Source organism: Gavia stellata, chromosome 23 (genome assembly GCF_030936135.1).
Source record: "Gavia stellata isolate bGavSte3 chromosome 23, bGavSte3.hap2, whole genome shotgun sequence".
Taxonomy (NCBI): domain Eukaryota; kingdom Metazoa; phylum Chordata; class Aves; order Gaviiformes; family Gaviidae; genus Gavia; species Gavia stellata.
Genome location: NC_082616.1, coordinates 10,357,799 through 10,379,485, shown reverse-complemented (window position 1 = coordinate 10,379,485; position 21,687 = coordinate 10,357,799). Strand labels below are relative to the sequence as shown.

Below are 21,687 nucleotides of genomic sequence, written 5' to 3'. Positions count from 1 at the left end.
TACAGGATATTGTGGGGTGGACAGACTGTGATTCAATTCCAGCTACTTTCAACAAGTTACTGCTTGTCAGCTGCGCTGCAGTAATTGACCATGTGCATGTATTAAGTCCACCCCTGTTGGAGGGTAGAACATGTTAATCTGAACTTCATAGAGTGGACTTGTGCCTTTAATCTAAATTATGAGTGGCGGAATTGACAAGGATGCAGTACTGCGTGCACTATGGCTGTAGAGAAATAGAGGCGTAGGAGCCAGATGGCATGTTTGGGTTTGTCTTGACAGGCAGCAGAAGAACAGAAACTAAAATTCAGCTCTCCTGAGCTGTTTTGTTTTCAGCTTCAAATACCGTAAAAGTGAGCAAGACTAAGTTTAAAGTCAGTTAGTACTTTCACGGCTAAGTCCCAACAACATGCAAGTGCACCTTCCAGATACATCATTCAGAACTGTGGGGCTTCCTCCCTCTGGTTATTTAGGTAGCTATAGCGAAGCATCTTGGAGAAAAAAAAAAACACCTATGCCAGGATGGAAAGGTAAGGGTGGCAGAATGCATGAGCTTGCTGCAGTATACACAGTGGGCGCCCGAAGTTTTTTTCTCTCACACTGATTTAGCTCCATGGATTTGCTTTAGAGTAACTTAGAGTGAAGTCAAGCTCTGTGCCTTTTTAAAATTTATTATAAATTCAGGAACGATTTACTGAGATTGCTTTCTGGGTTGGGGGGGGACTAGTTTGTTTTGCTTTTTATCTTACAATTTATGTTTAAATAGTTGTTGCCAGTATGAAGTTACTGGCAGGGACGTTCAAAATGATGACACTACAGTTAGGCTAATGCCCAGCAGCCCTGCAGTCACGGTCCCTGTTAGTGCACGAGCTCTGTGTCCAGTCCAGCTGAGGGAAGCTGCTGCCTTTTGCTTCTTCTGGCTTTTAAGTTGCACTGCTGTTATGAAATTGTACAGTCTCAGCTGATGGAAAACTTGAACAGGGGTGTGTATGTGCCTGTTTAAGTAAGGAGGGGAAGGGGTCCCATAAGCAACGTGAGGATACATAAAAGCCATATTGCAGTTTATGATGTCTAGATGCCCACCTGGAGAGGAGAGAGCTTAGGAACAAAATAAAAAGACTGAAATTCTGCTCGACTCTGAAATAAGATAAGAGTATAGTAGCGGAAGGATTTAAATGGGGAGGGCAGCTGTTATAGCCCCCAGTTGTACATATTTTATCCTGAGGCACCATTTGGTTTAATAAAATTTAGATCTAAGGCTGTCCTTAACCTATCAGTTTCTTAAGACTTAATTATAAAGGTTATACTTTCAAAGGACAAAAGCATTATTCATTTGTCTGTTCATGTCTTCCAGGTTTATCTTGCAGATTATGGACTTTCCTACAGATATTGTCCCAATGGGAACCACAAACAGTATCAGGAAAATCCTAGGAAGGGCCATAATGGGACAATAGAGTTTACCAGCGTAGATGCCCACAAGGGAGTAGGTAGGTTTCTTTTTTTTATTTTAGAGGAGTGATTACAGAATGAGTAATCAGGCTGTGTGAGCTGATGTATACAATAGAAGTAGTCTTGGGGATTGCTCAGGGTTGATCAGACCCTTGTGTGGTGACCTCTTCTTGTACCTGGGAACGCTTCTCCAGGGCTGGTGGGGGAAGGGGGGGGGGCAGCACGATTAAAACTGAAAGGCTGCTGCACGTATGGTACTGGAAGATGGGCCAAGATGCCCTAAGAAGAGCTTGCCATTAAACTTAATTGGTTCATGTTGGGAGTACTGGTTTGTGCTTGCTATACTCTGTAGACAGGCAGAGGCAATATTTGCTAATGTTGCATTGTCAAGGAAAAATGTTTCAAGTCCGCACTGTCCTTTAGGGAGAGCTGTGTCTGAGTGTCACCATCTGTGTTATGAGAGGATATTTCAAGATGACATTCCTTCTGCAAGGAGAAAAACCTTTTCTGAAGCCATAAAGTGTTAACTTTTTGAAATTTTTTTCCAGTAGCCTTTCATATATCTTACTTATTTAAACTCACTTTGATGGTATTGGAAACACATTTGCAGGTAAATTACATACATAGTCCTTTTATTGGATATTGATTGTACTGCCTTGCATTCCAAGGCAGACTTAATTCAACAATTCCCTAATTAGTTAAAGTCATAACCTATGTCTTGTATTCATTTACCATTAATTAAACCTTAGCTGTTTATTACACTGCAGTCCAAATCCAATAGCAGACCCATAGAGCCATGGAAAAGGGAATGGGAGGTCAATATCGAAAATATATGGTGCAAAGTCCCACTGATGGCTGCATTGTTCACAATCAATATGGTCAATGCAACACAACTTTCTTAGTTGCTATGTCAGCAAGACAAAAAGTCAATTCTAATGTTATGCTAGTGAAAAAAATGGTGATTATTGAAAAACTTCAACTCTTGCTACGAAACAGTGTTTTTGTTAACTTTTCTTTCCCCTGTTCCACCCCCCTCACCCCCAGGATCTTCTCAAACAAAAGGAATGGTTTTCTGCTGCCAGCTTTCCTAGGATCGTAGTGTCACCAGCGATAACTGTAGAAATTTGTGCTTGTTAATAGCTGCTGAACTGTTACCTTAAACTAATACTTTCTAACGAGTTTCAGTTGGCACAAACAACTGTATATTATTGCTTTTTCTATTAAAAGGACCATTGACCATGTAATGTAGAGGGTCTTGATAATTTGCCGGCGCTGTTAAAACCTGCAATCGTTTAACTCTGGTCATTAGGAAAAATGAAATAAGACTGTCAAGTATTTGCTGTTAAGACAACTGCACAATTTCACCTGCTAAAAATTATTTTGTGGTGAAGAGGGCATCTGTCTTCTAGCCCTCCCAAGCATACAGTGCATTTTCTGGAGATCTGACTCTAGCTGTTTTTCCTGGTAGTGTGAGCGATGTGGCTGTGTACTAGTATTTGATGTGGATGCTGTTTGAAGAACAGGTAGAGGCTGGAGTGTTTGGCCTTTGGTAGTTGGATAGTTAGAGCAGCTAGTCTGTGTAGTGGACAGGTGTCTGTTGATGGGTATGTGATTACAGGACAGATAATTCCTTTTATTTGAAAGAGTAGGGAAATTTTACAGACTTAGGTGGCAAAGAGTGTGCACATGCAAGTGTGAGTTGAGTTGTTCTCTTTTGCAGTCTGTGGGTAGATTGCCCCCTCAAGTAGCTAAAGCCATGATGGAATTGGTGAAAAGCGGAGGACTTCAGAAAACAAAATACTCAGAAAGATAGCTTGAGGGAGCTTACCCCTATCTTATACTTGAAAATTTTTTGCTTGTTAATACCTGCAAACAAAATCCACAATTTTTGCGATGCTTCTGCAAGAAAAGCCCGCAGAACATGATGTGATATCTGGTATGTTGCAGAGAATCCAGACTATTCACATTGAATGCCTCAGCTCTGACCTTGTAACAGCCTGAATCCATTAAGGTCAAATTACCAGAGTTTCCCATTTGCAGCAGGTCTCTCAACATCCCAGGGAAAATATGCATCTGCAGCGACTTCTATTGGAGATTGCACAGGTCCAGATGGCAGAACACAGCGACTGGTTTCCCTCGTCTCATTTTGAGTTGTGAGGTTTAGAGTTGCGGAGATGTTTCCAGCAGTTGGGGCAGAGGGCTTCTTTGCTCAACAACTCCTGTACTCCCAACTCGTGATTCTCAGTGCAGTCTTCAGGTACAAAGTGAGGTGCGGTGCTCTTCTGAAAAATGTTTAAAGACTGCTTCACTGTTGGCAAATTAAAGCTTCATAGAGAGCCTTCGTTCTGGTGTTACACAGTTTTTCAGAGGGGAGTATTTTTTTATTTCCATGCTTGTGGAATGTAGTTCTAATTTTTAAATGTGATTTTATATGAATGAGATCCTTTCCAGAGGGCATTTCCTGAATGCACAGAGCAACATAAATATCTCAAACCTCAAAAATCCTGAAAAGTACCAGTCGCTGTATTGAGCTAGACACATAAGAACATTTTGACTTGCTCATAAAGTAGCTACTTGAATATATACAGCAATTTGAGGTACATGCTGAAACTTAAAACAAAATTATGATTTTGTGGCTTTCAAAAGTGCCTCTTGGCAATGCTTGAAGCTGATAACCCCCTTGCGTAAAGCCAATCAAATGCAACCACTTCCCACTAATTTAAATCAACACTGGTGTTCCCCTAGTTGAATTGAGAGTTTAACCTAGCTGCATGCCTATTTATTCCCCAAGCTCTCCATGGAGTTCATCAGGTGTAGAGGTTATGCAGTCCACTGAGATCCAGAAAGTTTCCTACCAGTGGCCACTGCGTGGTAACACTTTTGGGTGGTAGAATTAGTCCGTATTCTTCTGACAGCCTCTGGTAAGGGCTGAATTGGATATGCCGTTCCTGTGGCAGCTGATGGCGAATCGCTGCCTTCAAACAAGTTACTTCAGTGTGTGCCAGTGTAGATGGAGCTGGTGGCTTTGACTTTGCACTGGAACTGTAGAGGAGTTCCCTGAGCTGGGAAAGGCTGGGAGCAGCTGTCCTGCCTCATGTCTCTGCTCTTCATGCTGGCTTTGTCTTTAGTTTTGCCTGGCTCACCTGTGCTCCACCCAGTGTGTGTGGGCCCCACAGGCTGGCTCTTCTGTGCTGCAGTGCTGCTTGGGGACTTCCAGACTTGTCCGCTGTTCGGAAGTATTCATCGCAACATCAATTACATCCCCTGTCTATGTCTAGAGTTCACTTCGAACCAAGTCAGGGCCCAAGCTGGGCTTTGCCACAGGATCTGACCCCCACCATCAGCATTCCTGTATTTGGTAGCTAGATCTCATTGCAACCAGCATGTGGGTTTTTTAAATTTAAAACCTTTTTTTAATGCGAATTTCCTGTGGCACAACTGCATTGTTAGTTTTAGTGTAGTATTTGAGTGTATTCATTGTATTCATTTTTAAAGACCATACTGTATAAACAGTATTACATTTTTGTTTGTTGATTGATAATTAAAGAGAATTATATCTGCACTCAGTGTACATTTAAAAAATTGTTACGTAGTTAGTGTTAAAAAGTAATATTTGGATCAATGCCTCCTATGGATTTTTGTAGATTTTCTATTCACTGAGGCATGCAGTCAATACCTAATTTCTCTGGAGATATACTGCGCTTAACATATTGAGTTTTTTTTAAATACTCCAGTCCTGTGCATTGAGTGCATAAGAGCAGTTTTAATTTGCTATCATTGATGAACATAAGAGTATGAACTGTCTATGTTGAATTCCCTCCAGCATACGTTTGTGTTTGCCATAGATTTCAAGATGAGTCTCCTCTCCCTTTTAACAACGTTTCACAGTAACTATTAGCAGTTTTGCCATCTCTCATATTGGGTAGAGGGCCTCCTGAAATCCTTGCAGAACTTGTATCTACATCTGGAATAGTAAAAGCTGCTTTAACAGTAGTGGTGACTTTTGACAAGCTTAAGGATAAGTAGAATGTCTGATGACATTTACCTCAATTAGGCCCACTGGTTGTCACTCTTTTGTAGCTGGTTTCATCGAGCAAAAACATGTTTGTTTATTTTCATCTCCTGTGTTGGGAAAGCAGTTGCAGCTATGTTTGATGCCATATTTTAGCCAGTTCTTTGTGCCCCTCACATTGGGTTATTGCAACACACGCTCCTTGAGGTCCATCCAAGTGCTTGCACGCTGTGTTTGTACAGGGCAGTGCAGGCATTGGGGTGATTGTAAGGAAAGCTCTGCAGTTCTTGTTCTCATTTTCCCCACTGGTCTGACAGAACTGTTGCTGTTTGATACTAAAAACATAGCTCAATGCTTGTCCATTTTTCCTTTTCTTTTACATGCAAGGGTTGACTAGAATATATGCAGGGTTCCTTTCGTGAGGAAGGATGTGTAAGAATGTAAACACCTATGCCTGGAAACATATTCTTTCTGAGTCCGCGTGGCTTCCAGAGAACAGAGCTCTAAATGGCTCTGGATCAAGAGGTTTATTTGGCATCTGTCCATGTATAGTTAGGATTCAGAGGGAGCCTGCTGGAATTTTTTTTTGTCGGTCGAATGAATTATTGATTTGCTGCAGTTTGGTATGTGTTTCCCAAAGACTGTGTGCAGGACAAACTGTAAATCCTAAAAATAAAAGGAAAATATAACCAGTCTGGCGAAAAATGGGTGGAACCTTGCAGTGTGAAATAAATAAAAAGATGTTTTAGTTTCTGAGTGTTGGATTAGAGATGTGTGCCCAGCAGAAGAGGGAGCAGGAGGTCTTTATAAGCGAAAGAAGAGTCGGGCTTTAGCAAGGAGAAGATTGAATAGGTTCCTATAACCACCTCTGTAAGCTTATTCTGTCCTGCCAAGAATGTCCAGAAGCAGCAAGAATATGATGAGCATCACAACTTTCTAGCACAACTGATGAGTGTGGCTGGAAACTGGCTGTTTAATTTTGGCTCTCGTTCTCTACATCAGGAATTCAAAAAGTTAGTGAATCCCACAGCAGCTTGTCAGCCCCTTACCTTTGTGATTTTTTTTTTCTGCCACACAGATGTGAAAGAAGAGTAAAACTTCCTGTCCCCACTCTCCTGCCAAACGCTCTCCTTACTGCAAGCTTGGAACCTTTTACTTCCAACCAGGTACCTGCATCTCTTGCCACCACCATTTTATCTCCCACCCAGATCTCGTGGTGAAGTTCCCTTGCATCTTCCAACCTTTCCACTACGTAAACTTCTCCCCGCCAAATCAGGACCCCAGCCCTCTTCCTTTCAGCACATCCCATTCCACCAGTCCTGATGATTATTCACTCTCTGTCCATGTTTAGAGGAGAACCCTGCTGCTGGCTGCAGTCTTCTATTATGGATGCAGCTGAACAAGTGCAAAAACAAGGAGGCTCTGCAGTTAGAGCCTGCTGGTCAGTGGATATGTGTAACTGCTGGTTTGGAGGTTGCTGTGCTCATGTCTGCACATTAGGCTGTTGTGATTGTGCAGGACAGCTCTGCTGTTTTGAAGAGGTTTGGGGATCACAGTTTGGGAACTTCTGGACTGCAAGACCTGCTGGCTCACAGCGTGCTTGTGAACTTGGCCACGGCAGGACAGCGGCAGTAGTGTTGCTGGTTTTGTGGGTCTTGAAGCGAGTTATCCAGCTGCTGTGCTGGGCCCACATCCCATGACTGACAGAACAGTGCTGATGTGGAGGCTGGTCGCCAGCTTTGATGCTGCCCTCGGGACCGTGAGGCCGATATTGTCAGCACAGCACCTCTGTGACCACCCAAAGCGAGGTCAGTGCTGGGGAGTCACGGTTGTGTCCTTCCTGTGAACAACCGCGGGAACTCCTGCCAGCTCTGCAGTATGTTTCGTGCCAATCAGCCGTATGACCAGTTGAGTGTATAGCTGCAGGATCTGAGTTTAGGAGAGAGACCATAGCCGGCACAGGAAAAGTTGCTCATTGCCACGTCCCAGACTGAGTTCTCTGGAAGAGTTGTAGTCCTGTTGTGCGGACACCATACTTGCACTGGATTTATTTCTCTTTCCAGCGTTCTGTGGTGGTGGTTATTGTCAGTGAGTACTTCAGCAACGTGCCAAGCTAACAGTGCAGAACTGTACATGAGGGAAGGAGGGATTGTTCCTGGCCACTACTGGCAGTTGCCCTGCCTGAGACTGGATAACCCTGTATGGAATGGCCTCCAAGCATTAAAATTTATCGAACTTTTAAAATTTAACTATATTTATCCAACCTTTTTCCAACCTTTTCCCAATAGCCACCCACCCTATTCAGTTAGTCACTATTGTGCTGCAGTGAATTCCTCGGACTGACCTGTGCCTTGGGGAAGCAATACTTCATTATTACATTTTTTTTTTTGTCTTTTCCTTTCTCCTGCCCCTAATATAGGCACTGATTTTTGACAAGTCTTATATTTGGCTTTTTTTATCATCTCAACCTTGAGTTAAAAAGTTATATCACTTTTAGTTCATTTATTAAAACATTGTGATGATACATTTTTAACATAATTATATTTCTCCATGGTCATGTTAAAACTCCTTTCCTTTATGGGCTTTTGGATTAATGTCTATGGTACGAGTTGTATTTGTTTGTGAATTAACATGAATCTCTATGCTGTAATGCCAGTGAGAATTGGAGGTTCCACTGCATGTAGATGCAATATGAGCAACTAAAATGATCTTTCTTATGGAAAGCTTCCAATCTAAAGAACACTAATGGTGAAATTATAATGTAACAGTGCTAATTAAAAATAGTAGAAGAACATTTCATCTGTCACTCGTTAGCCTCCTAGATCTTTACAAAAGCCTTGAGGAAGTTAGCTTAATAAGGGCCATAGAGGAAAACTCCCATTTTTACATGAGTTTACCTGAGTTTCAGATGAGTTCTTGGGAGCAGTGTAGTTCTGAGAGCATATTGTGGCTGGTGTGATATCATTTACGATCTATTTTGGAATAGTAATCTGAATATAAATTAGGGCTCAGGTAGCTGCCAAATCCAGTATACAGAGGTACATAATGTATTTTCTTCTCAGGGTGAATTGCTTCAGTTATGTTATTCTGAGTTATCATTTGAACCCTATGCCTGCATGTTGGGTATATGAGGTGTATGTAAAACTCCTTATGGTCTGACTGATTTTGTTGACATGGTTGTTAATTCATTAACTTCAGTGGAGTTGTTCCTGATTTATCTTGGCAGGAGTGAGGGCAGAATCAGGCCTTAAATCTTCAAATTAAAAAATCAAACTGTAAAAATATTGTGAAATAAAATATCACTAACATGTTCCCATTAAATAGTATTTCATATGAGACTAAAATAATAATTAAAAAAATCCTGGTTAATAGAAAAGCAGAAATCAAAGATCTATTAAAGAAAGACAAAAAAAAAAAACAACAAGTTTTTAGTCTACAGAGAAGTAAGAGAATTTGATTTAAATAAGTACTTTTTTGAACATATACTTTTATAACTGTGACAAGTTATCAAGCAGAATTGTTTTATTTTTGCATGGCTATCACATTTAAAATGAAGCCAGATTGACTTCTGTCCGTTGATGTTTATCAAGATTCTTGTAATCCCCAATTATATTAGCAGATTTATTTTTTCAAGTAAATATATAGTTGAAATGTATGTATTAGTGCTTTATTTGGGGTAAAAATCTAATTATTCCATTGTTCATAGCTAATATTAATTCATTACAGATTAGTTAGTTGAATAGTTTTTTTATGAGGATCTAAATGATGTAAAAAATTGAGGGAGTTAGCATCTCTAATACAGAGCTGACAAAGGAGCAGAGAGAAACACTAAGCTAGTACAGTCAAATAATCAAACGTTGACATTTTCATGTGGTTCTATGAAAAACACATGTATATGTCTTTATGTAGTAACACTTGCAGCAACCTGGGAGATAAAGTGATACGTGAGTTTACCATCTCTCTGTAAAACATTTCCCCTTTTATTTTTTAGTGATGTATGGCTTAGTTACATGTACCGTTTTTTTCCCAGCTGACTACTGTGGCTTTAGGAAGGTATTAGTAAAGTCTTACTTGCGCCTGTTTGTGATGGCTTTGCCCCAGTGTTAGTCAAGAAATGGCTGGAAGATCTGCATGTGAGTGAGAAGGTAATTAGTCATGGCCAAACTGTTAACTATGAAGTAAACTTTACTCTCTGGGGACTGTTTTGTCAGAAAACGAGTTATCTTAGGTTATCTTCTGAAATCTGATTGACTTAGCGGTATTTACAGATTCGTATCAATTACTCCTTCAGTGGAAAAAAAAGCGGTCCATTGTAATTTTGACAATTTTTCTGAAAAGGCCACTTTCTGTAGCCCGTCTTACCCAAACAGGTGCCAGAAAAGCATTGTGTGAAAATTAGAGGATCTGCAATCAAAAATGCTGGTATATGGTTATAATCTGGAATTGCCATAATGGAAAAAGGAGTTGTGAACACATGTGTATGAAAGGAATTGTTCCACAGTTAACAGGAGATTTATGGCTGAAGAAATCACTACAGAAGAGCAAGTGGTAGAGATTGTGTTTTTTATTTTAATATGAGAGCCAAGTCTTGCATTAGGACGTTGCTGAATCTAGTGCAGAAAATAAACGACACCCAAGGGATAGTGTAGCATTCTGTTAGATTGAAGGGCCTTTAATAATCCCGTAGTCTAATAGCAGTTAAGATGGAGAATGTATAGGAACTGATCTTCTGCTTTTACAATAATGTGTGTACGGTAACAAGAAACAGTTATGATGTGTTGGCACCGTAGCTTTTAGCAGATGACTTTTTAAATTAAAAGATAAGTTTGCTGCGTGACTTTCTGGAATTTATTTGATGAAGGCCCATAAAATATGGTATCTGTTTACAGCTGGATTAACAGTACTATGCTCAACTACTAGTCTTTACAATAGACAAAAAGTACCGAACAAATCTGAAGTCTTCTTTAGTTCCTGGAAAGTTAAAATTCATTTTGGAAAAGCTTAAATTTAACTTCTGCATCTGTCTGTCTTTAATCACAATTAACAGTTTCTGGTTTTGCAGATTCCACGTGGTCTTGACTTGCAGACTATAGGCTTCAAGTCAAATGTGTACAAAGAAATATTGCAGCAATCCTGCTTGTTCAGGTTTTTCAAGTTTGGTTTCCTCTGAATAGCAGCAAGCAATTGCAATTCTTAGTATTGCACTTTTTTTTTCCCTCTTTCCCTTGGAAAAGTCAATCTATAGATTAAGTTCAGTTACCTGTTTTTCTGCATAGGAGATGTTTGGGGATGGGGTTAATTTTGATGGAATTATATCTACTGTATCTGTATTCTGTAGTTAGTATATCTGTTTGGGGCGTGCAGGGTGAGAGTAAGTTGTTCCTGAAATAGCTTCCTTTTTGAAAGCAGTGTTGGTAGGTTGTACCCGGGATTTGCTAAACAGCAAGTGTATTTTAGCCTGTGCTACGACTCTTTAAACAAATAGTTCATGGTACTTGTAAGCAGCCAACTTTCGTGTGTACACTAGATGGCAGTTTTGTCATATCTTCCAAGTTCACATAGCTCTGTAGGAGAACAGGAAAGGCCATCAGTGTTTAGTCTGCGCTCACAGGGTCCCTGCATGACCAATGTGGACCCCATGGACTTCCTGGAACATGTGTTAGCAATTTAGCAGCAGACATTTATTTCTTTGTTTTACTGCTTGGCTCTTTGAGAAAGTGTTGGTACTCAGTTATGGGCTGTCTGGATCATGTCAGAGGCCATGGGGATCAAGTCCGTGTGACAGGCCAGACTGAGGAAGGATGAAGTTGGAGGAGGTGAGGAAACTGACCCTTACTTCAACAGTAACAAGTCACTGCCTGTCTGTGGACTGTGGCCAAATGCCGGGGCGTTTTAGGTCTAATACAGCTGAATAAACAAAACACTTTGCCCATTTGGCTTTTTCATATTTCATCAACACTAGTTCAATCAAAGTCTTTTCTATTTCCTAAGAAGAGGTTCTTATTCTTCTTTTTTTTTTTTTTCCTCCCACTCCCTCCCCACATTTTAGCCCCATCCAGACGAGGTGACCTTGAAATCCTTGGCTACTGCATGCTGCAATGGTTATGTGGGAAGCTACCCTGGGAGCAGAACCTGAAGGACCCTGTAGCTGTCCAGACTGCGAAAACAAAGTAAAAATAAACCAGCACACACATGTACACATGCACACATGCATACCACCCTAAAACCCTGCAACATCCTCATCACTTAACAAAACAGGTCTGAAAAAGACAGCTTTACATCCTGCAGCACCTTAAGAGAAAGCTAAAACAGTTTTCCTTAATTGAGAGGTGTTAGAAGCAGTTAAAAATGTGAACTCTATGTGCATGTATACCTTCTTCCACATGTTTATGTATGTACTGCTGTAGAGATATGGTAGATTCAAATGCACGGTACACAGTCATTTTGTCTGCTGTGTATTTTTTTAATACTGTTTTTTTTGAAGAAAACATCTGTGAATTAGTGGAGGCTTTATTGCACATACAGAAGGTTGTTGTGTATTTCCGTTAAACTTCATGGGTGCTTTGTAGAGACTATAGCACAAACATCTCTTGGAAGTTTTTCCACATGTGCATTCAATTTATTTTACTTTCTATATGATACTATTTTTCAGATGTTTTTGTGTAGGTTTTTAATGTTATATAAGCCTACTGCCGTCACAAACAATTACATATCAAAATATGAAAGAACTTTGTTAAAATCTTTCCTTTTTCCCAGCACAACTCATTTAGAGCTCACTAAAGCAACAGAGTGTATTAGTGTTTTCTTTCTCTGCTTTCACAGTTGGGACTTGAGAGAGTTAATTGCATGTGGTATGGTGTAGCCTGTAGAAGGCTATACAGAGGAGTAGTTACCGTAAACGTAACATCACAATTGGAGAAGGCAGCAAACTTTTAAGTAGGGCAAGTCACAACAGAGGTACACAATAGGGATAGCTGATCCACAGAAATCAATCTGCAAATTCAGTGTGGCATCGGCTCTCAACAGAGAAAAAGGTTAGCCTGCAGACTGTGGATAATACAGATTGCATCTGTAAATGTTGACATCGTATATTATGTTTAATATTTCTCCTTTAGAAGTTCTGATCATTACACAACCCCCTGCAAGGTAACACTTATCCAATTCAATGTTAAATCAATTTAATCAATCAGGCTACTTCACTAATTCTTCCCTTGCGGTTAACCCTTAGATTGCTAGCATTTTCAGGATGCCAAGCAAACAAGCTTAGAGGAAACGCACGGAAAATGATACAGATTCCATTTATCTGAAATATCCTGTTACCCTAATGAATTACGTTCTTGGTATTGGGTAACTTGCCCAGGTCATCCCCTTTTATTTGTCTTAATTTTCAGTGCCTATGCTGTTTTCAAAGGCCAGAAACAGACATCTGGATATTTGTGTGTATCCAGTTGCTTATAAGTTAATAAGTAGGTTACCAGCACAGTTGAATCACTTCGGAGCCTGCCAGCCCTTTGCTGCGGAGTCTGTGTGATGGTGAGGAAGAAGGGGCTGGGCCTGGAAGGTGGGAGGCAGGTGAGAGGCAGGAGCCAGAGCAGGACCTCAAACGCTCTTGTTCACCAGTTGTCTCATCCTCTCATCCCTTCGCTGCAAGTTCTTAGTCTTTCCTCCCAGAAATGCTGGGGCGATGAGGCAACTGTGCCAAAGCTTTGGGTGTTGGTAAGGGCATGTTTAAGGACTGATGGTGTATTAGAGTTTAGAAATGTTTATGCCATGCCTTAATTAGAGGAGAGGCTCTATTTGAATTAGAATTTAAGCTAGATTACAGGAAAATGTTTATGTTTAAATGTTTTATTTCCCCCAAATTGAAACCCTTATTTCCGATACTAAACAACAGATTAGTGAATTGAAGGTTATTAGCCTATGTACTCCAACTTTATGCATTTGAGAACATATCCTGCTACTGATCGGTGGACTTCTATGGCTCCTTTAAACAAACGAACAAAAAAGGGATCCCTTAACAGTATTAACAGCTAGACTGAACTAACAGGTTTCACTTACTCAGGGCAAGGGGTCTGGTGCAGCTGCAGGTGCTAGGAGATCATCCTGGTTCATGCCTGCACAAAGATGAGAGCTGGTGTTACTTCATCTGTTTTTAGGGTATGATTGATTCTGAGCTCCAGTGTCCTTTGCTATTTCTGTTTCTGGATGGATAGAAAGTACATCTGTGGCCCTACCCTTCAGTGTATGAAGTGCACGGGACTTAAGGTTGCTTAATCTCCCTCTCCCCTTTTGTGCCTGCCATGCCTGCTTGTAATTTTGACAGCCATCACCCAGCTGCCCGTGAGCTACATGGCAGAAAGAACTTGATACTAAATGACTAGTGGACAGACCAGAACTGCTTCTTAGAGTCCGAGATAAAAATACTAATCATTAAGCTGAAATCAGAACAAGCCATTTCAGCTCAAAGGATTTTTCTTTTTCTTTCTAGAAAGCTTAAAACATCTGCAAAGAAAAGCTTAATGTTAAGGTGCAGTCTTAGCTGTAAGCCTGGTCTTGCTGAAATCGGCAGTCTCCAAAGAGTTAAAAATATAGCTGGTAAGAGGAGATTTTGTTTTAAAAGCAGTACTGTGAATCATTAGCTATCCCGGAGGTCCACTCCCTTTGGAATTGAGATTTGCTGTCTTCCTAAATCCCAAATAAAGAATCACCTGCTCCAAAACCGCATTAAATTGTTGCACTCTCATGTTGTTTCAGACTTATGGATGAGCTCCCAGATTCAGTGATGGAATGGGATTCTTCTGGAAGCAGCTGTAGTAAGTGTGCTTGCACTATGTACCATATAGCTCTTTAGCCTGTTACAAAAAAATACCTAAAAGTCTTGCTCTGTTTGGGGGAAGCAGAAGATAAATAAAAGTAACACAAATTTAACAAAGTCTTCAATTTAAAATCTTAAATGTATTGCTAAGTTTTGCACCTTAAGGTAGATGTCTTCACCAGGCCTGAGTCCACGCAGTATTACTGGGCTCTGGTCTTAGGGCAAACTATAGTATGCAAGCAGAAGTCATCCTCGAATGAAGCCTGCCTGAACCACTCTTAGACATCCCTATCCAACAGAAGAATTCAGCCTGTGATACCTGTATTTAGCTGATGACACAGTAGTTATGTAATACTCATTGTTGGATTGCATGTCACACTCGTTAATTCAGGGTGCAGTTTAATTGAACTAATATTTCTGACTTCAGTGGAACTAGATCAGGCCCGTTATGTAGAAGCTTATATTTTAAGCATTTTTAGCTCAAAGGCTTGTTTACTGCAAGGGGAGAAGGTACATTTCTGGATGCTGTCAAATGCTGGTCACTCTGCAATCAATAATTCTTGATGGTTACTGATACTGGATACTTAATGCTTTTCTTGCAAGAACTCTTTTTTCTGCTGCTTTCCTGCATTATCGAGTAAACAAGTACTAAGTAGATGATACAGGCATTGAGGGCTAAATTTTCAACCCCGGTGTGTGGTAGTACGAAAATCTTGATCAGTCTCATCTGTGATGTATGCTGTAGAGTGACATAAGGGATCTTAGTCACGTGTAATCCAAGGTGTTAGGAAGCGGTGACTATCTTAGAAACAGAAGTAGCTGTTAGTATGGAAATAGTAAGCAACTATCTACAAAAGGTTTATTGCTTAGTATTCAGAGCATGAAAAAGCAAATGAATGGTTTGTCTTGTCATATATTTCTTCCTTCATTGAAATACAAAAGTAACCCAGGCAAAACACCAAACTTCCTTCAAAGGTCAGTATCTATGTTTGATTTATTCACTTGTTTTCATAGCATTTTTGTATTGGAATTATTGGAACGCATCATGTATTACATAAAATATATTCATGGTGTGTATACATATTTAGTAAATATTTACTTCTAGGATTCTACCAGATGCGAATATCTGGTGTAGTGCTCCAGTTTTAGGCTACACTTGGGTCTTCAACTGAAAGAAAAGTTTGACCCCCCCCCCATGTGTTTTTCCCAATAGCATTATTTCTGCCCATTCAGTGGTTTCCCTGTTTCTAGAACCACTCAATAATGATAGCAAAATAACGCTGCTGTTAGACTGTTTTAGGATGTAATCTCAAAACCAATATTTGTCCAAATATTAGAAGTAAAAAAGAAAAAAAGGTTGCTTTTTCCCAAAGCATTCGAAGTATAGTATCTATGCAGATTAAAATAGTGTTGTTGAAAATAGTTAATAAAAGGGTATTTTGATCTATCAAATATAAAAATAATTCTGTTTTACACAGAACTATCAATATTGGTTAATAAAGTATTTTGATTAATTTTTATACTTGGTTAGCTTTCGGTACTATACGAATTGGTGCGTGTGCATAACAAGACATAGCACTTAAGGGTTAGCTTGTTTCTCCAAGTCTATCTTTTCCTTCTCTCGTCTCGAAGAGACAAGATAGTGTCAGCTCTGTGTTTTGAGCGTGTCTTCAGCTGAAATTGTGTCATCTTGCTTGGCAATGTAGGTTGGCATCCATTTTGGAATTAAATTCATTCTGAAGTTCTAGGTCTGCACTAAGTGAAATTTACATTAAAATATGCTCCACAGGTGAAATATCCAAGTTTTTGGCATGTGTTTATGGCTTAGCTTATGATGAGAAGCCAAAGTATCAAGTGCTCAAGAAAATTCTGCTGGATGGGCTAGAGTCAAGTGGAACTCGCTACGATGGGCCTCTGGAATTTTCCCCTGCAGCGTGCATGCGAAATCACTGTGCTGCTAAAGTGTCAAAAGTAAGTAAGACAGTTTTGGGATTATTTCTCACATCTCCTGCTTGATTGTTGCCTTTTCTTTTGTAGAAGAGGAAATAGTTTAAGATCTCAAAATGAGACTGACACAGCAGTTCTTTTGCTTTAAATATACCATGTTTGTTAATTCCTGTTTCCCCTGGCTTTGCTAAAAAGTGGGATGTCAGCCCTTAAGGAGGAAGAACTGTCATGTGTCCTTTTGACCTACAGCCTCTGACTTCAAAGCGGTAGGTCTGTGGAGAATGATTTACTTTCAGGATAATGGGGAAGTCAAGGACTTTGTTCACTAACATCTTGAAGACAAGCCTGAATGCCAGGTTTTTCCTTCGTTCCAGATTAAAAGCAAAGTTACCTTTATTAGTGAAAGCATTTAATTCATTTTCTTGCTTTCAAACTGTTCTTTGTCATTGCCTTTATACTCCTGCAGCCGCTAATGTAGAGGAGGTATTATTCTGGGATTTAACTGCGTTACAGGTATGCAGTGCGATGCGATGCACTAACACAGAATGTTAAAACTGACAGCTATCGTGTTATATTTTCCTTCTGTACTTTTAAGTCTGAAACTATACAGTTAATAAAACCATGTTTTAATAAGTGGAGATTGAGGTAATTAGCAGTCTTACTGGACTTGCTGTGAAATGTCAGTCCCATCATACCTCTGCCTCGAAACTCCCCGTATGCAAAAGCCCTGTTTCTGTCTCTGACGCGTGTGCAATAAGGCAGGGTCAGGGTACCATTCATTTTTAATATTGCTGGTGAACTTTGGACCATCACAAGTGTACGTGAGCCAAGAATGCAGGATGCAAACTAATGTGACTGATAGGCTGCTAGATGAATGGTGATTCAAGTATCAGTGCACAGATGGTTCTGATTTGCTGAGTTTTGTAGCTGCTGCAACTGAAGACATAAAATATCCTTCTAGTCATAAATTAGCTCTTTGGAAGCAAAACCTTGGCACCAGAGCTTTACAACCTTCAATTAGTAGGGAAAGAAGTATTTGAATGACTGTGGTATTGACATCTGTAGGCCTGCATAGTAATCATTCCTAATAGAAGAGAATATCTGTTTGAGGGGGTTTTGCATGGCTAATTAACCACCAGTGAGAATATGTAATTTTTTCATGATCTCCTGATTGTCACCTTTCTCTCATGATACAATTACATTTTATTGTAGCAAGTGCCTTGCAAACCAATTGTCAGCACTATTTACGTATTCTGGAAGGCAGAACAAAAGTTCATGTTTAATAAAAAGGCACTGGGTTTTGATCTTGGTAATTACAGATACTTATTTTAGCAATTTTATTGACTTTTCTGGTTTTATCACTGTTTTTCTTTTAACAAAACCAAAAGCTATTTCAGTGACACAGTATTTCTCTTGCTGTGATGGTGACCACTTCGTCCTCACTGATTTGAGAAGGGTTTTTTTTAAGTTTGTACTGTTTTCTGAACTTCATTGAAATATCGGGTAGCTGTTAACTGATCTCCAACTGATCTGGCTGGATCTCTGGTTCACAAAGCGTCTTTGATTTCTTAGAGTCAAATATTGAATAGCAAATCTATTTTCTTCTTACTGCCTGGCCTAAGACTTTGCAGTGTGCTGGCATAAAAGATGATCCTGATCTTCCAGGCTGTAAAAGCTGCTGTAGCACTTGCTATTTGCAAGTGCACAACCCCACTGAAAAATCCATGAATGAGGAGTGTCAGTTATCGCCACTTGTGTGTTGTAGGACTAAGCAGAATTGGTTTTGATGGCCAAGAACAAGATCAGGGAGAGAGTGTGTCTGCATATTACTAAATCTTGGCAGCTGTCATCGCTTTTTCAGAGAAATTTTTCATCTTGAGTGTCTTGCTGCTTGGAACAGTGAGAATGCTAGCACTGCTCCGATGATCACCTATTTTTTACTTGAGTATGTTTCTTCAGCCAGTTCTGCTGCTTAGGTGCACTAGTTTCCTGTAACATTCACTGCAAAACAGCTGCAGAAAGGAAATTTCTAGGGGTATTCAAAGGGCTTATGGAGCACTTAAATACCAGTAGAGAGAGCAGATAACAGAACTTTCTCTAAATTTATTGCTGTTTTCAGAAAATCCGATTTGTTCGGATCTGTGGTTATTGGCTGTGGAGGATATTCCAGGCCTGGTGCACTCTGGTGCTACAGTCCTGACAAAGTGTTCGATGACAGGCAGGCACTTCCCACTGCATCTCTTCGCGGCACTGTCTGTCGTTATCCTAGGGCTGACTCTTTTCATCTCGGCCCTCTGCATTCCCTTTCCACCTCTCCTTTTATTCACCAAACACTTCTCCCATTAAAAAGGCAACCTAAGAATAGTGGGAGCCACTACAAACAGTCCACTGTCTCCTCACTTCGTGCTTATGAGCAGAATCTGACTCCAGATGACCTGTCTGATTCCCCCTGTACCGGTTTGGTACACAGGGAAGAGGTGATCTTGGGCTAATTCCCTTCTGAAGACCAGTAAACACCCGTAAGTACCAATGAGGGGATCCTGTAACACTAGCTCCTTGAAGACGATGTGAAGAGGAATTGCTACAGAACATGAATTTTAAGATGCAGCTCCCCGTATAGTACACGAATCTAATCTTGAGATGACATAAAAAGCGTAACAGTGGCTACATCCTGGTTCGTTGTTTCAGCTGCACACCAAACACAGGTGATAAAATAGTAATTGCGTTAACTCTCAAATTTGTTTACCACAGTTTTTGGCACTGGATAAGTATTTGCAGCTTTTTCACCTACGGTGAAAGTGCTAGCATTAGAGCCACATGAAGTATGGTGAGGCCAGCTGACTACTTGCTAGATTTTGTAGATTTCATGTTAAAAAATAATTACGTCAATACCAACCTGTAATTTTTATTAGTGTGGAATATGGTAATTTTTAGGCATAAAATAAATGTTTTCACAAGTGCTCTAAGTCCTGCTTTGAAAGTAATGCAGTCCTTTAAGGTATGTACACATTGTGAAGATACCAGAGCCAGCTGTCAGCAAGATCAGCGGTTCTTGCGTGCTGCAGCATGGTGCCGTGATGCAGAGAAAACAGCTTGGGCCCCTGCCTGCAGGTAACTGTCAGTGTGGCACTGAGCCTCACCTCTCTAACTCCGTTTCTCAGGGCTATCTACAGTGTTTAGCCCTGGGGTAGGCTGTTTGAAACGGGCTTGAGCTGTTATTCAGAACAGATACACCTTTATGTTTCTAAACATTAATAGTTTTCACAGAGCAGAACTGTGGATTATATTCTGAAAAGGTGTTTTGGATTAAACAATGTATGAAGCGCTTACTGGCCCTTTCAATGGTATTTAGTTTGTGCAGTTTCTGTCTATCTCCTGTGTATTTAATCTGCGGTATAAAAAAGCAGCCCATTATTTCTTTCTTAGCTGCTATGTTCAGATACAGCTGCTGCGTAGAGGACCATATGCAAACATTCCCGTTACAGAGTTACTAGTGTGCCAGAAGTACCAAAGGCACGTGGCATACAGCCTGTGTTTCGGCTGCATTTGTCTTCCAAGTTACAAAAGCCAAAACCAGCCATCATTTGATACTTGGTGCTTAGAGCAGCGCTGGAAAAAACTTGCATTAACTTATGCAACTATTCACCGTGCAACTTGCATTAACTTATGCAACTATTCACATTTTAGAAGACTGTGAAAGAATGTAAGACTTAACTCTTAAATTAGATTACCCAAGTCAGAAGACTTAGTGATTATCTCGCTTCAGAGAGTTTTGCATTTGACTCAGTCCAGTGATAGGACATGCATTCAGCTCTGCTTATTAATGAAACAGTGACTCACTGGCATCATTCCCAATAAAGGTTATTAGTGAATGTTTTGAAAGGTACGACTCAAGTTTATTTTATAGCATACTTCCCAAATACAGCATAGCTCTAACTTTGTACTGTTTGAAGAAGATGTTTATTGATAATTAAAATGCTGAAAACAATTCTTTTGAGACAGATGAAAGCTTACTCTCATTCTGTGTTCTTGGTACTGAAGATAGAACATTTTTCTCTTTGAAATATTGACTCTTTTTTTTTACTATGTAAAAAGTTGTTCACTGTACATCAACAGGTTCGCTTACCAAAGCCTACGCCAAAACCAGTTCAGCAGAAGCAAAAAAAGATGGAAGGTGAAGAATACCTCTGTCAAAACAAAGCCTGTACTGGGGAAACAGGCAGCCAACTCCAAGACGAAGCAAAGCCAAGTAAATTAAACAGGATGCTTCACCAACCAGAGCCTCGGCAGGTGAGGAGTTGGGCACTACAGTAATGCGTGGTGTCTCCTGGGAGCTTCTCTGCTCTGTTAGCTCAGTGTCCACCTTCTGGGGTGGGCAAGGAAGAAAAGTGCCTGAAAAAAGCCAAGCGCTATGTCACAAACTCCAGAAGCTGGCATATGCTTACTGGCTTGTATTATTCCAAATGTAAAACTCAGAGTTCCTTGTAAGCCCAGGGAGTAAGTGCAGACAGGGCACTACCCTTACTTGTCTCAAACCTGACAGGTCCAAGTACCAGAACGGTACCTGTGATAATTTTGAATGTTACTCAATTCTTTTCAGCGTACAGGATTACTGTCTGCACATCAGCAGGTTCACCTACCGAAGCCTTCACCGAAACCAGTGCAACCGGAGCAGATCAAAGTGAAAGAGGAAGAATCTAACTGCCTAAGCAGGCCCCATGCTCGGGTAACATGCCGGCAATTCCAGGCTGAAGAGAAGCCAATTAAATTTTACACTGCGATTCAGGAGCCTGACCACCCACAAAAGGTGAGGTTTTTGGCGTTACCTTCGAACAGTCACAGCACTCTGTGAAAGAAAGATCAGCTTTTCTAAAAATAAGAGTTTGAACACCCTGCCCCCACCCCCCATGCTACCACAAACAAAGCTTGAACTAAATGTATGAAACTAAATGTTTGCCACAAACACTAGAAGTTTGTGTATAGTTGCTTGGTTGTGCTGTTAGCAAACTAGTGCTCTGGTTTTTTCTATAGTTTGGTGGTAAAGCAGTGTGCAGATAAAGTGTTGGGAAATGACAATCTCCCTTTGTGGACCCTGTTGTTTTCTCGGTGGAAACTTACTTCAGTAGTTTCCTTTCCGACGTAGCGGAAAACCTCATAGCATTCTTAAGTTCTTAAATTCTCACTTTTTTATCTGAGGATTTTAGGAGTTAACTAATTCATCTCAAATATTATTGGTAGTTACTGCATCAAAGGGCTGAGTGAATGTATTCAATCTTACTCTTCAACTGTACATGAAAAAAATTGATGAAAAAAATTCATCAAGGTTTTAGTAAAAATAACGCAGAATGAAGTAACATCTTGGTAATCATACTGTGCTCCTTTTCTGTGGAGTTTAAGTATATTTTAACAAAGATTCTACCCTGTTTGTTTCTTTCATATAGAAAAATAACTTGTTAAATGAGGACAA

At 40.2% G+C, this 21,687-nt stretch overlaps 1 protein-coding gene across 3 annotated transcripts in view; it reads left to right on the top strand.

The window, feature by feature from the left end:
- Positions 1 to 21,687, top strand: part of VRK2 (VRK serine/threonine kinase 2) — a 46,343-nt gene that overhangs the window by 22,062 nt on the left and 2,594 nt on the right. For all 3 annotated transcript variants that reach the window (XM_059828471.1, XM_059828473.1, XM_059828472.1), the window contains exons 8-13: positions 1,352 to 1,484; positions 11,508 to 11,628; positions 14,213 to 14,271; positions 16,063 to 16,244; positions 20,337 to 20,510; positions 20,821 to 21,027. In XM_059828471.1, the coding sequence (XP_059684454.1) occupies positions 1,352 to 1,484; positions 11,508 to 11,628; positions 14,213 to 14,271; positions 16,063 to 16,244; positions 20,337 to 20,510; positions 20,821 to 21,027 (876 nt within the window). The remainder of the gene's footprint in view (positions 1 to 1,351; positions 1,485 to 11,507; positions 11,629 to 14,212; positions 14,272 to 16,062; positions 16,245 to 20,336; positions 20,511 to 20,820; positions 21,028 to 21,687) is intronic.